The sequence below is a fragment of the Equus asinus genome, chromosome 22 (genome assembly GCF_041296235.1).
Source record: "Equus asinus isolate D_3611 breed Donkey chromosome 22, EquAss-T2T_v2, whole genome shotgun sequence".
NCBI lineage: Eukaryota > Metazoa > Chordata > Mammalia > Perissodactyla > Equidae > Equus > Equus asinus.
In genome coordinates this window covers 53,396,974-53,413,067 of record NC_091811.1, presented here as the reverse complement: position 1 = coordinate 53,413,067, position 16,094 = coordinate 53,396,974, and the positions used below count along the sequence as shown (strand labels likewise).

At 46.9% G+C, this 16,094-nt stretch overlaps 1 protein-coding gene across 3 annotated transcripts in view; it reads right to left on the bottom strand.

The window, feature by feature from the left end:
* Positions 1-15,291, bottom strand: part of ACVR1B (activin A receptor type 1B) — a 33,674-nt gene extending 18,383 nt beyond the window's left edge. The window contains exon 1 of one of the 3 annotated variants that reach the window (XM_070494103.1): positions 15,078-15,291. In XM_070494103.1, coding sequence (XP_070350204.1) covers positions 15,078-15,168 — 91 coding nt within the window. In that variant the 5' untranslated portion in view covers positions 15,169-15,291. The remainder of the gene's footprint in view (positions 1-15,077) is intronic. The other 2 variants (XM_070494100.1, XM_070494101.1) reach the window with 2 other exon arrangements.
* Positions 15,292-16,094: the final 803 nt, after the last annotated feature.

Below are 16,094 nucleotides of genomic sequence, written 5' to 3'. Positions count from 1 at the left end.
GAAGAGATGTCGATGACCAGCCCCATGACAAACCAGCCTGTCGCAACTCACCCTCCAGGCTGTCAACGGTCTATCTTGGTCTCTCCCTCCAATACACTGGAAGGCATCTCTTGGCTTTTCAAACCCAAAGAGAGATTCTAAATATCTCAGTGTCCAACCCCTCCTTCCTCAGGCTCTCTATAAATGTCACAATCCCTGGCCATTCCCACCCAAGCAACAAAGGAGAGACGGCGCTGGCAGGTAACGGACAGTGTGGAGCTGCACTCTCGCCAGTCGCGTTTTCTCCCCACGTTTGACCAGACCCCTTTCTCCCGGGAGACTTCCAAAACGCGTAGCTCCTGCCGGAGGGTCAGGCAGTTACACTTTCGAGGCAGGGCATTTAACCAGGTGCCCTGCGGACTAGGATCCAAGCCATAAAGGGAATTTTAAAAGCAGATTCGTCCTAAATTTCGATTCCAACCCTTTTAGACACAAGAAAGACTAAGGAACCTCCTCATTTTTCCTCCCAAATACCTTGATTTGCTCCTCTCTCACTCTTCTGGCTAACTTAAATTTACTTCTGAATCTCAGCACACTGGATCCAAACCTCTTTTACTCACACTGGAGTCCTGACTGTTAATCCAAGAAAACTAATGCCCACGCCCCTTGGTGTCCGTGGGGACATTCAGGCACAAAGGGGTTCCCCGTGGACTGCACCCCTCTCCATACATGTGCTGTGGTGTCCAGCAAAGAGAACAGCAACGGGTCTATTTTGGGAAGCAAGACGGGAAAACGAACAACTCCAAGAGGGCTATTCTGAGCACAGTGGGACACGCAGGCCAGACCCGCAGCCGCCTTTCGAAAAAAAGCTCACTTCAGAGTCGGTCAACTAGCAGACAGGAGAGCCAGAACCTCTGGCTCCAGATACTGATTCTTCTTTCGTTGGTTCACGGCCTCTTTCACAGTGATTCATTCTGGAGAACGAACACACCCACACGTGGCTCATTATTTTTGGGAAGTACTTAAACAATCTTGGTGTAAGACAGGAAAGAACAAAAGTGGTGAAATCTGCTAGACAGGACGAAGAGCGGAACTGGGAGCAGGGCCATGCGGGTTTGTGATAAGAGACTGGGCAAGTCCCTGGATCTCTCTGAGCCTCAGCGGGTCAACCAGAAAATACCATTTCGCTTACAGAGATGGTAAGAGGACAAGCCAAACATCCGCCTAGTGCTGTGGGGACTCTGAGAAAGCCTCTCTCTGCACTTATCTGTGCACATCTCTGCAGTTCACAGAGCGAGTGAGGAGTCTGAAGAAGATCCATTTTAAGATAACCCTCACCACTGCCCACGCCCCAGAGGAGGTTCCCTTACTATCACTAGAGTCACAGTGGGCTGTCACGGCAGGGACAGGCCCGAAAGACCCAAGCCTCAAATGTCAGCTCTCCCACTAATCAGACGACCTTGAGCAAGTCAGTGACCTCCCTGCACCCGGTGTCCCAATCTGCAAAGTGGGGCTGTTAACAATTACTTCAGAGGACTACGTAAGAATTACACGAAATAATATATTTAAATAGTGCTCAGCAAACTGGTGCTTGATACATTTTAATCCCTCCTCTCAACGTAAAACGCAAACAAACACGCACGCATGAACTGTGTCTCTTTAACTAATTAGGAAGTGGCAAGTTACGGCAAGACCACAGCAAGGAGGTGCTGTGGGGGACTCTGCTCTGCCGGTAAGTGGCCGTGTGGCTTTGGGCAAGTCACGCAACCCACCGGACCTCGTTTATCTCCTGATTAACCAGCAAGAAGAGACCGGACTAGATGACCTCTAAAATCCTCCAGCTGAAAACTGAACCGAGCTTGCTTTTAAATTCACATTGTTTAGATCACTGATCCAACACTGGGAAGTTCTGCTTTAAATTTTATATACCTTTTTCTGCATTTTAAACACAGACATCAGGGCTAGTTTTCTGTTAATATTCATTTTTCATTGAAACTAAATAAATGATGATTACAAAAAAATCTCAATTTACTGTAAATTTACTCTTAAGACTACATCACAAACCTAATTTTGATTTCTTTGAAAGCTAAATCTGGGCTAATGATAGCAGCCATTCGTGTGATCTGTTTCATACTGACTCACCAGGTGAATCGGTCCACATGCGGCTATAAACAAGACACACCGAAAACTCTCCAGACTCCACAACCAAAGAGTTACGCGGGAGAAACAGCATAATCAGGAAAACCAATCACAGAGGACCAACCAAATCACTCTACACACAAGCTGGTTAAACAGTGGTCAGGACAAGGGGCAAGCCCAGTGGTGCAGTGGGTAAGTCCCTGCACTCCACTTCAGCAGCCCGAGGTTCATGGGTTCAGATCCTGGAGCAGACCTAGCACCACTCCTCAAGCCACACTGCAGCAGCATCCCACATAAAACAGAGGAAGACTAGCACGGATGTTAGCTCAGTGACAATCTTCCTCTCTCTCACACACACACAAGTGGTCAGGACGAAATTCCTGCCAGCCCAGCTTTTGTTATTAACAAGTCAGTCAAACCTGAACCAAAGACAAAACCACTTTGGCAGGATTTGAACATGGTACCAAAACACGATTAGCACGTGGTCTGTAGTAGGATGTAAATACAAATTTGATTTATGAGAGAGGCTGTGTTCTGAGGAAGGCTGACAAGCCCCAACCTGGGCAGAGCGTCCAGCTGCATGTTATGGGGGCACTAACACGGCCAGGTCTCGGCAAAGATGACCTCACTGCAGAGGGGCACTGGAGCGGGTTGGGTCTGCTCTCTGACCCACTGCACACACTGGGTGGACACTCAATGAGACCCGGCTCCCTGAGAATTCCCAAGGACCACCATACAGGGCTAACCTTAAGGCCACTCAGCCCAGTCTCCTGCCTCAGACCACATCCCAGAGACAGGGTGTGGGAGAGCACAGGGCAGTGGCACCAGCCTCAGAAGGCAGGAGGCATGCCGTCTGTCCTGGAAGGCAGAGGCCCACAAGAGTTCTAAAATGGCTTAAGACGGGCCGGCCCTGTGGCTGAGTGGTTAAGTTTGCATACCCTGCTTTGGCAGCCCAGGGTTTCGCTGGTTCGGATCCTGGGTGCAGACATGGCACCACTCGTCAGGCCATACTGAGGCAGCGTCCCAAACAGCACAACCATAAGGACCCGCAACTAGAATATACAACTATGTACTGGGGGGCTTTGGGGAGAAGAACAAGAAAAAAAAAAGACTGGTAACAGATGTTAGCTCAAGGCAAATCTTTAAAAAAATATATATATATATAAAATGGTTTATATCTACAGTATTCCTGATTTTCAGCTTCTATGAATTGCCCCTCAGGGATAATAAGATCATCTCGTGGCGCACTGGCCCGTTGATGTACACCACACTGTCTCCTCCAGACTTCCCTGGGCCCCCTTCTAGTCCTACGGTGTCCGAGGCTAGTGCCCAAGCCAGCCTGCACCACCCTTGCCCTTCATGACTTTACAACTTGATCATAAACTGCCTCTCAGCCCTCCAGATGACAGCATCCATCAGACAGGCCAAACTGACAAGGGCCTATTACAACCCATGATTATTTTAATTCTTCTTCCCCAGACCTTATCCAAACTCCCTACAGCTTCCTTAGGATAGAACAAAGACCACGACTCTATACAACTCTGTGATCCTGAATGGCCAAAATGATCTGAGAAAAAACAAAAAAGGAACGAAGTTAGAGAACTCACACTTCCTGATCTCAAAACTTACTACAAAGCCACAGTTATCAAAATAGTGTAGTACTGGCATGAGTATAGACATATAAATCAAGGAATAGAATTGACAGTCCAGAAACAGACCTATACAAACAAACCTATAGATCTGTAATCAACTGATTTTTGACAAGAGTGTCTAGTACATTCAGGGGGAAAGACTAGTCTTCAACAAATGGTGCTGGACAACTGGATATCCACATGCAAAAGAAAGAAGTTGGACCCTTACTTTACACCATATACACAAATTAACTCAAAATGGATCAAAGACCTAAATATAAGAGCTAAAACTTTTAAAAACAAAACAGAGGTAAATCTTAGTGACCTGGGATTTGGCAGTGGTCTCTTAAGTATCACACCAAAAGCACAAGCAACAAAGAAAAACAGATAAACTGGCCTCCATCAAAATTTAAAACTTTTGTGCATCGAAGGAAAACATCAAGAGAGTGAAAAGACAACCTACAGAATGGGAAAAAATATTTGCAAATCACATATCTAACAATGGTCTAATATCCAGAATATGTAAAGAACTCTTACAACTCAATGACAATAAAAAACAACTAAAAAATAGGCAAAGGACTGGAACAGACATTTCTCCAAAGAGGATACACAAATGGCCCACACGCATGTGGAAAGATGTCCAACAAATGCAAATGAACTTGAAATTTAAATGCAAATCAAAACTACAATGAGATACCACTTCAGAGTCACATACGAAAATAACAAGTGACAAGCATAGGTGAAGACTTAGAGAAACCGGAATGCTCACACATTGCTGGTAGGATTGTAAATGGTGCAGCCACTGCGGACCACAGTTTGATGGTTCCTTGATAAGTTGAACATTGAATTACCATATAATGCAGCAATTCCACTCCTAGGTACGTATCCAAAAGATTCAAAACGAGTGTTCAAACAAAAATATGTACACCAATGTTTACAAAAGCACTACTCACAAGAGTCAAGAGGTGGACACGACCTAAATGTCCATCAAATAATGAACAGATAAACAAAACGTAGTATATTCACAGGATGGAGTATTATTCAGCCATAAAAATGCATAAACTACTGATATATACTACAATATGGATGAACTTTGAAAACATTATGTTAAGTGAAAGAAACCACATGTTGTATGATTCCATTTATACTAAACATCTGGAAAGCGTATTAGAGGTTGTCAGGGGCTGCGGCGGGGAGAGGACGGGGAGTGACTGATGGGTTACGGGTTTCCTTTGGGGTAAAGAAAAAGTTGTGGAACTAGACAGGGCGGATGGTTCACACGACGTTATGAAGGTACTCAATGCTACTGAATTGTACACTGTAAATGGTTAAAAATGACAAATTTTGTTACATGTGTTTTACCACAATTTAAAAAATACCATAAGTCTTTGTAAAACAATATGTATAACATAATCTCAATGACAAAACCCAAAAAACCTAACACACGCACAGGAAAAAAACCTAGAGGTACAACGTTCTTCAGACCGTGTCCTTCCTGAATCCCTGGGCTGCCCAAGATGTCCAGGAACCTGTGAACAGCGCGGGGAGGGGAGCAGTGTCCCCCTCCACACCAGGTCCATGCAGGTGCTCAGCACGGTGCCTGGCAAACAGCAGTGTGCGGAATAAGCCTCGTTAGATAAATCTCAGCCTCACAATTTGAGAGCAAAGGGGGCTCTGCTAGAGTGGCTCAGCATTTATCCATTTTATACATGTTTCTACACTTTTCATTTTTAAAAGGGTTCCACTGCTTTAAAAACACAAAGAAAAATGTCGTTCACTAACTACTGATCTAGACAACTGCCAAAATGTTTACGAAAATCCTGAATCAGGTTAAAAAAAAATGGAGGTGTGTGGCACTATACTGTCACAAGCGAGGTAAGGTTTGGTTCTCCTGAGGAGGGGTGTAGGGGGTGAGGTGGGAGGGCAACAACTAGGAACTGACACTGGACCAGCAGCCAAAGTTCCAACTAACCTAAGTGGGAAATCCTGCAGCATTAGAGTAAAGCAATCAGATGCTACCGATAAAAAAAACCCAAATTACATTTTCACTTTTTATAATCATCAAAATTAGATTTTTATTTATTTTTTAATTTTTTTGGTGAGGAAGATTAGCCCTGAGCTAACGTCTGTGCCAATCCTCCTCTCCTTTATATGTGGGACACCACCACAGCACAGCTTGACAAGCAGTATGTAGGTCCGCGCCTGGGATCCGAACCTGTGAACCCGGTGCCGCTGAAGCAGAGTGCGTGAACTTAACCACTACGTCGCCCGGCCGGCCCCAAAATTAAATTTTAAAAATACATCAAAACAAAAACTCTCAAGTACCCAAGAGCCATAATAAAGTCAAATTTTACACGTGTAGTTGGTGGTACCTAAAACAACCAAAAACTGCACTGGTAAAAAGCATGTATGAAAAAAATATAACTGACTTAATAAAGGAAGCTATTTGTATGAGGGGAAAAACCCACAGGTCTAACAATAAGACACTTGATAAGCCTGGTATTTAATTCCAATCTGGGAAAAGGTCTCGGAATGGGGTTTGCATAAGAGAAAGGTGTTTGGGAAGCCAGCTCCACACGCTACCTATTCTACAAACTGCCTTTCTGACATTCCGCTTGGAGACAAACCCAACCTAGAGAGCTGTTTAAACAAGCTCACCCTTAAGCCTCAGGTCTAGAGAATAAGAGCTTTGTTCTCCCTCCAAAGAGACGTTTGATGTTTATGCTAAGGAGACCTGTCATTGCAACTTAATTTATGGCTGACTGTGAATACCCGAACATCCAGCAAGGGTCCACCTGATGCCCAGGAGAATGTCGGCTAAAACTGGAATGAGCGGCACCATTACGATGGAGCGTGTCCCACGTTCCCAGGATCTAAGTGGACAGACTCTGCCGTCATATTCAGAACACCTACCAGTGATTTGGTATTTCTCCTTTACTTGCAATTATAATGAAAACGTAAAACTATTCTGTTTTCTTTCTTTGTTGTACTTAGACAGACATATTCCTGCCTCATGAGGGCAGGGAGGCTATTTACCAGTGGTATTCCGTATCTGCCTCCTGACCTATTTACTATGCTATGGATGAGTAGAGAGGAGATGCTGTATGTCACAGTTTTGAGTAGAAGAGGGAGAGGAATGGTTGTTTCAGGCAACTGGGACAATGAAGGAGGAAAAAAAAGCAGCCAGGGCTGAGAATAAAACTAATGAGGTTGAGATCAAGTCCATTTGGCTGGACTAAAATGGGTAGGTGGTAGAATAAACAGAGATGAAAGAGGTGAGGTAGGAAGAGAGATTATTATGTTCCAAGTAACTCACAATTGTTTGTGGCACTTTTGAGTGACTGGGATAAAAACTGTAGATACAGGAGATAATAAAATTACAGCAGGACAGAACTGGAATTATTTACCTTGATTTTGCTGAGAGGACGGAAAAGAAATGAATGGATTCAATTAAACAAATTTATTAAGTACTTAAGATACGCAAGGCTCTGTGACAGGACAAAGCCATATAAAGAATAAGCCAGCTCCTAGCACCACTTTCTAGGGGTAGAGGGTGAGAGGGGCGGGGAGCAGACAACTATAAATCTGTGTGAACCTCTATACTACCAGTGTGGACCAAAGAGAAAAGGAGAGAGGATGGAATTACTGACTGGGGAAGGCCGGAGGACAAAGAAGGTCCGACACTGAAGGATGCTGGATTTGGCTAGGTAGAGAAAGCCAAAGCCATGAAAAGCACAAGGCATATTAGGTCCACAGAAAACGGACAGATGCCACAACAATACCAAGGTTCCAGCCAGAGACAAGGGCAGTAAGGGAGACTAGGGCCAGATGAGACTGATTGAGATGCCAGGCTAAGGAGTCTGGAATTGATCCTGGAGGCCACATAAAAGTGGTGGAACCACCAGATGCAGAAGGTGAGTTTTCCAAAGTTAACCCAGCAGTAGGAGAGAGCACAAGCGGGAGACGGGAGGCAGCCCGGTTAGAAAATCACTGTGAGAGTCATCATAATATAGAGTGCAGTATTTAGACAGAGCACATGCCTTGAAGTCAGACAGACCTCAGGCCCACTGCTTAACCTCTCTACCCCCCAGTTTTCTCCCATGTAAAATGGGGATAGGAGTGCCTCAGAGAATAGCTGTATAGAGTAAATGATGTAACGCAAGTGCTCAGCATAACACTTAAGTATATAGTAAACATCCACTAAATCAGATGCTTTTATTACTACTGTCATCCCAGTGAATGAGAAGGGGTGGGAGTTTTTCGTAGTTCTGTGGTTGCTCCAACCAGCAGAAGAAAAGTCAATCTGTGTGTAAACTTCTAAAGGGCAAGGAGAGATTCTTTCCTCAGTATCCCTCTCAACATTCAGCTTGGTCCTGGATACTAGAAATGAACACTGACTGCATTCGATTCAATCTTAGCTACAAGTACAGAAAGTAACATACAAACGCACACCAAGACAATACAAAGATTTGGGGCAAGGCAAGTTCACCACAAATACTTACCAAAAAAAATACGCTTCAATACCCACACACCTCAACTCAAACATCCCAACCACCTAAAAACCTTATGTTCAAAACACCCATAATCTTCTCTCTCCTCCAAACACTCAACGAGTATCTAGGAAAAGGTAACCGGCAGTAGAGGGAAGCCACATGTGATCAAAGGATTTCTGTTCAGTGCGAGGTCCACCGACATGCTGGGGACCAGGTCTCAAGTACTCACAAGCCTATCTTGGGATATTTCTCCTACTTCCTTCTCCTCACGTCACCCTCTGACTCACCACACACACACATTTCAAAACACACCACCTATTTACTATCTCTCAGTTTCTGCAGGTCAGAAGTCCAGGCACAGCATGACTGGTGTTGGCCACGGCTGCTTTCTCATCTAGGGCTGGGACCGCTTTCAAGCTCACTGGTAGTTGGCAATCTCCACTGCCTTGTGGATGAAGGACTGAGGTCCCCATTTCTCTCCTTGCTGACAGCCAGAGACCACTCTCAGCTCCTAGCGTTGACCCACAGTTCCTGGCCACGTGGCCCCCACGGGCAATTCACACACGGATGTTTACTTTCTTCCAAACCAGCTAGAGCATCTCTGACTTCCTCTTCTGCAACCAGCTGAGAAAATCCTCTGCTTTCAAATGGCTGTCTTGGTTAGGTCAGGTCTACCACAAGTCTCCCGACCTGAAGGTCAACTGATTTGGGACCTTAATTACATCTACCAAATCCCTTCACAGTAGTACCCAGATTAGTGTTTGATTTAACAACTGGGAGAATATATGTGTATACCAAAGGCCAGGAATGGGGGGGGGAGGGGACGGGACACTGTGGTAGGTAAAATCACCTTATATTTTATTTTCTTATTATAGCTCTCAACTGCCAGAAGATAAGCTCCAAGAAGGAAGGCATTCCTGTCTCCTTTTGTTTACTGTTGTATCTCTAGCACCTGCAACAGTGCCTGGCATATGGTAGGTGCTCCATATGTATGTGTTAAAGGAATCTTTAGATCACAACAGTAGTACCCGATATACAGATATCTGTTTAGTTTATTTACAGGCTGGAAACGGGACTTCTAACTGTATATTAAAATCGTGGTTTACAGAAACCATTTAAGAATCCTTGGAATTCCACATAATTTTCTCTCCATTACAATTATTTGTATGGCTTTAATGAAACACAGTGGATCCTCACTATTCATGGATTTCATATGTGAATCTGCCTACTTGGTACAATTTATTTGTAACCCCAAAGTCAATACTCTCAGTGCTTTCAGTCCTTCGCGTACACGTGCACAGTGGTGAGAAATTTGAGTCGTCCGTGCACACAGTTCTAGCCGAGGCTGAACAAGGCAACACTCTGCCTTCCCGATTGAGCCCTCGCACGGTAAATACGCATCCTGTTCATGGAATAGTCACAGCCATGCTTTTTGCCTTTTCGTGGTTTTTGGTGGTGATTTCACTATTTAAAATGGCCCCCAAGAGTAAATGCTGTCTAGTGCTCCTAAGCTCAAGAAGACAGCAAGGCGCCTTATAAAGAAAACCCGTATATTAGATAAGCTTTGTTCGGGATAAGCACGCATTATAGTGCTGCTAGCCCTGAGTTCAATGTAACGTACCAACAATCTACAGCCACGCATTGCTTAACGACGGAGATATGTCCTGAGAAATGTGTCGTTAGGTGATTTCATCTTTGTGCAAACACCATAGAGTGTACTCACACAAACCTGGATGCGACAGCCCACTACACACCTAGGCTATATGGTACCGATCTTATGGGACCATCGTTGTATATGTGGTCTGTCATTGACCAAAACGTTGTTACACGGCACACGACTGTCTATTAAGTAGTGTCTTTAAGCAGAAACACACACAAAACAAGGTTATATACTGACTGGTTGATGAAAATGTCACCAGAGGCTCACAGGAACCTACCCCTGTGTTTCCCCTAGGAGCAATGGTTCAGTATCCAGTAATTCAGAGTTAGAGTCGAATTTATAGAGCTTAACTACCACGAGCACCGAGACTTCACTGAATTAACCCCATTTTACAGATAAAACAATGACGCTGAGAGAGACGTGAAATGGCAGGTCCCAGCGCACTCCAGCACATCATCCTGTTTTATCTTCTTCACAGCGCTCATGACTGAAAACTGTGGTGACTTATTTATTTTCAGTCTAAGCCAGTTTAGTTGTAAATTCCACGACAGTTACAGACTTAGGGATTTTTGCCCATCTTGTTCTCTGTCATTTCTCCATGCCAAGAACCACTCCAGGTAGATGCGACTGAACAAAGAAACGTCCCCTATGTAATTGTATAAATTAGGAATGACCAACACTTTAAACTGAAAGGCAGTTACTTTCATTATGTTAAATTCTAATTATTTAGCAAGACAAATGCAGGCTTAGGACTAAGCGGAGAGAGAAGAAAACCCGAAAAGACCAGCAGAGATGCCTGAAGCGCCCCCGTCTTTGAAACGGAGGGAGCAGGTAAGACGGCCTGGGACGGAAACTTCACAGCTAAACCACAGTTTGGCAACTCTACAGAGTCAGGGAAAGAAAGAAACACTCTGAAACGGTATTTTGGCTCCGGGTTCCATCTGTGCATGATGGAGAAGCCCGCAGGCAGGGAGAAGAGACAGGAGCAGAGATGGTGCGTCCTGAAGCCCAAGCGCAGGTCGGACCACACGTGAGACTGAGAACTGAGGAGGGCACACAGCAAGAGCAGGCGCTGGAACCTGGCCCTGGGGGAAATGAAGTGACATCGCAGGGGACCGCATCTGAGGAGCCCCAGGCCAGGCAGGATGATGGGCTCCGCATGCCTGTAGCACTTCCAGCGTCAGGGGGATTGACGAGAAAGAGGACTCTAGGATTTTCTTTTTATAAGTACAGAGAGGAGAATGAGATAAGATGCCTTTATGTCAACTCCTACTGTACTAGACAAATAACACAAGAATCCGAGACAAAGAGGCGGGATTCCAGAATTAATGTTCACTGCTGCTCCGAGCAAAAACTGAACAGTAAACAATAAGGATTTCAAAAGTAAAACAAAAGAGTCACTTCGGTATTCTAATTTAACCTTCAAAAATAAAGAAGATCTAAAGCACCATGAACTGAGAGTTGCGTTCCATCTCAACACCCTATGCCCCTGGGTTACTGCGAGAACAGACTCCTGCCATTCAACTCCTGTTTCAAAACGCAACAAGCGAATTCAACAGGACGTGCTGGAGGCAGCAGCGCGTCTCCTGTCTCCCCGTTTCCTGATTCACATTTTGGTGGCAAGGTTACAATTAGCTCACTGGTGGAGAATAAACCTATTTATAACACAGCAGTCCACCTGAAAGACACAATCATCTGAAAAGGCTTTTAGAGGAAGGTGAAGCGCAACCTCCTCCTGCCCTGACAGCAGACGCCCAAGGTCCTTTCGGATGAAGTCCTCAGTCTAACCTTCCTGTGTGCACAGTCGCCATTCCGGCCACTCTCAGCCTCCATGTTCTTATGTAACATTTACATAGTGTCATAAACATACCCAGAGTTGCGTAAGAATTAAAATGTTGCCAAACCAATAAAGCCCAAAGCAGGTCACTCCCTCCGGACTGGCTCTGATCAGCACAGGTATGCTGCCCGGTCCACGGCATGCGGGCCTGTCAGAAGACACAAATCAACTCGAGGAAATCTGAAACGGGTCCACCAGAGTGCACAAAGAAGAAATTAACCACACCGACATGTGCTGCTTCCAGCAATCCCAAGGGTGTGTGATTCTGCCCCATAAGATAAAAAGTAACCCAACAGTGCTTGTTCACTGAAGTCAGAAACTGTGTCTAAAAATACCTCCCGGCCAACTGGCTATCAGTAAGTCAGTCTCACAAAGGTCCCAATAAGAGCAACACACACTATTTCCTTAGTCTACAGAGGGAAAACTGAGGTAGTCGCAGGAAGCTTAAGTGACTTGTTCAAGGACAACCTGTCAGGGAGCGAAGTTCTGGGGCCGAACACCAGGCTCCTCCCTCCCTTTGGCTCTAACCTTTAACCACAGTAGCCATTTGATTATGTTTTAATCACATCTGTTCCAGGAGCTCTTTTAACAAAACTAACCAGAGACAATTCTTCTCTACAAGAGTTCACGTGCACTGAACTTCAAATCCACATCCACTCAACAAAATTACAAGTCTCAGCCAGAAATTAGACTTTTAGTCTGTTCATAAAAATTCAAAATGTTCCTATCATAAGCTCAAATGTCTCCCTCGTCGCTTTTGTCTTAAGTGAATGTCACGTTCTCCTGCTAACTGGTTCAATTATACATTTTTAAACAACAATGTGAAAATTCCAAAGCTAGGCCTTAAAACATGGTATACCAACCAAACGGATGCTGTTTATAACCTGGAACTCATTTTCCTTATTACTGACCCTTTGCTAAGTTGCTGTTAGTTCGCTAATTAATACAAACACCTATGCTTGCTGCCCTCATGTCACGTCCAAGGACCAGGCTCAGGGCTGCCAGGCTCGGCCACTCCTCCAGCCCACCTAGCGGAGCCCAACTGAGGAAATGCTGGGGAGGAAAGCAATCAACTTCTTGGTATCCCACAGCCTCTATTTTCCCAGAACTGACGTTTTACTTTCAGCCTTTTGCAACAGTGGTCTCTGTAGCATGCACTATTGGCAACTAGACGTGTCCCGGAAAAAACTGTAGTGTCTGGCCAAGAAGTTTAAAGGCCTTCGAGAATGTTTGCTGGACACACAACCTAATTTCCAATTTACCAAAAAAAGAAACCAACTCCCTATTATGCCCACCCATCCTCACCCCAACAAACATCCATTTCAGGAAGGTTACAAAAAAATGAACTCTGCCCCATTCAGAACCAGTTGGATTATCAATTAAACATTCTTAACTAGGCTCTCAACAACACGAAAAACCCCACAAACACGCCACCAAATCAACAGGAAAATGGCTGTTAAAGATCTCGGATATATTAGGGACAGGACAAAAATTCCTATGGAAGGAACTTAAAGATTTATTCATATGCATATAAAATGACAAACTTGAAGGCTGAGTCTCCTTATTTACTACCTCACTAGAGAAATAACACTATGTTACACATTTCAATAACATAGCCCATAATGAGGCCCAGCAAACATTATTCATGAAAGCCATTCTCTCACCACAAACGTCAGGCTGTGTTCACACACTTGCATCGTCTTCATCAGACCCTGCAGCACATTACCCACGCCACGGAGCAGCAGAGCCAGGAACACGCACGAGGTGCTTAACAGAAGCATTAGCCAGTAAACAAAGACCCCACTGCACAGGCTGCACCACTGGGAGGGAACATCAAAGCTGGAGATAATGAACTTGTTTTTGAGACTCCAAAGTGCGATGATGTCTTTTCTTGATTGTCTGCTTTATTAAAGAAGCCTGAATCCACCTGAGAATCATTATTTTTAGTGGCAAGGAGAGCCACGGAACATGCACTTGAGCTCCCATGGCTGGAAGGTTAGGGGCTGCTGAGAAGTCAAAGCAGCAGGCTTTGTACCTCAGGAGCGAACACAATCCTGATCGTCTCTCCCAGATCCATCTGTGGGTCAATAATCACTTCAATCTAACTGCCAAATATAACCTTTATCTGCTACCCCAATGCCAAAACACATCTGAGGCGAATCTCTTAAATTAAATATTTTAGGGTTTCATCTGCTCTTCTCAGCCCCCAAAGCCTCATAAACAACACACCCAGCTGAGTGTCCCACAGAAGGTTACCCACCTCTACAGTGGGCAGGGTGGGGGTGGTATCAGGGAGCAGAACGCCGTGGGGGTTGGGAGGTAAGGGGTGAGTGAGAGTGGAGGAGTGCGTGGGGGGAAGGGCTGGGCAGAGGGGTTGTGTGGGAAGGTAAGTTAAGTACTGACCAAGGGCCAGGAGACGGTCCAGTGGTGGGATCTTTAAATAATCTTGGGGGTTGGAGGCAGGTTCTAGGATTTCACCTGAAAAGGCATCCACAAAGTGATTAACTGAATGGGCCCCCTGGGGTGGGGTGGGAGAGGCGAGGCGGAAAGCAAATACACCTAGATGCAGATTAAACGTTCTGGAACCAGGTTTCCTAGGGTTAGAGAGATTCCAGAGCCAAGCTCCAAAAAGCTTTAGGGGCCTGTTCCGTCTCACTTCCTCCACACAGCTTCCACAGGGCGTGTGTATTGGAGGTGGGGGGTTTGCCCCACTGAACTTAAGGGACTGAGCGAAGGGGAAATGAGACTCCGTCTCCCAGAGCATTAGGGAGGAAGGAGAGGGAGGGGAAGAGACACCCCAAGTGTAGGACCCGAAGGAAAGGTTAGAGACCCCTTCCCCTATCATCTGAGGTGCGCAAGGCCTCTCAACATCAGGATACCTCGGGGAAGCAAAGGCTCCATCGCCCGAGCCCCACAGTCTTGGCGGGAGAAAAGGCGCCCCCCGGGAGCATCTGGAGGGAGGGAATGAAGACCCCCGCCCCTGGACAAGCTGAGGGGCACAAACATGATCTGCAAATCTTGGGGAAGGAAGCCCGCACTCCCTCTATGGAACATGGGGGTGCTGGGATCGCGACCCCCGAGAGCTCCCCGAATCCAGCTCCTCTTGGAAGGGGGCTCGGGTGCCCCGGGGCCCGGCGTGAGCTGGGTCCTGGCTGGGCGGCCGCGCCTCGGGGGTCAGGGGAAGCCGACCAGGGGTCACCCCGACTCCTCCGCGCCCCCCGCCCGGCCATATTGTGCGCGTGGGGAGGGGGCGCGCTGTCGCCAGGGGCCGCGGCGCGAGGCCTCGCCCTCGCCCGGCCCTCTCCATCCCGGCCCCCGCCCCCCGCCCCGGGACTCACCCTGGATACCCCGGGGCCCGGCCCCGCTGCTGCCGGCGAGCAGGAGGACAACAAGGGGGAAGAAGGAGGAGGCTCCGGCCGACTCCGCCATAGTAACCGCCGCCGCCGCCGCCGCCGCAGCCCAGCAGCGCCCAGCGCGCGCGCGCGCCCCCGGCGCCTCCCCTCCTCCCGCGGCCCCGCTCCCGCCTCCCTCTCCTCCGCCCGGCGCCGGCACGTGCGCTCCCGGCGGAGCCGGCGCCGCGACCGCCGCGCGCGCCCCCGAAGGGCGGGGCCGGGTGCGCGCAGGCGCCCGCCTTAAAGGGGAGTGTCCCTGTTAAAGGGATGGGAGGGGTTCGCGCCGCGGCCGACCTCGCGGGTGGGTGCCGAGCGCGGCGCGGAGGAGGCCGGGCCGGACACGCAGCCTCCGCCCTCTCCTGCACCCCACACAGCGCATAGTTATCCTATCTGTGCCGACCCGCTCTCCCCGGCATCGAATGTTCTATGAGTCCCGTGCGTGTTCCCGTTCCCTTCATCCCTACTGCCTAGCCTCAAGCCCGCATCACGTCCCACCGGGGTCATGGGCACCGTCGCCTAACCGGTCTCGGTGTGGAGAGCCCTGTGTGGCCCCCTGCAATCCTCTGGACGCACAGCAACCCGTGTGATGGAATCGTGGGATGCCCCTTTTCAGAGCACACCGAGGCTTTTAATGATAGTACTCAGTCTTGGCGAGGGTGCTGTGTGAGGCACTCTCCTTCTCCTGGTAGGTGGAACCCTTTTGGTAAACAATTTGGCATATGTATCAAATGCCTTAAAATATTCATACCCGTTGACCCAGAATTATCCCCTGTCTTCAAGAAATAATAGAGATGAGGACAAATATTTCTGAAAAATGTTAACTGTTGCATACTGATCATTGTAAAAAGCTGAAACTTAAGTAGGCAATAATGGAAGACAAAATATGACCCATCCATATGATGGAGCGTTATTTAGTAATTAAAAATTATGTTTATAAAAACTAAGGACATGAGAAAATGTTCA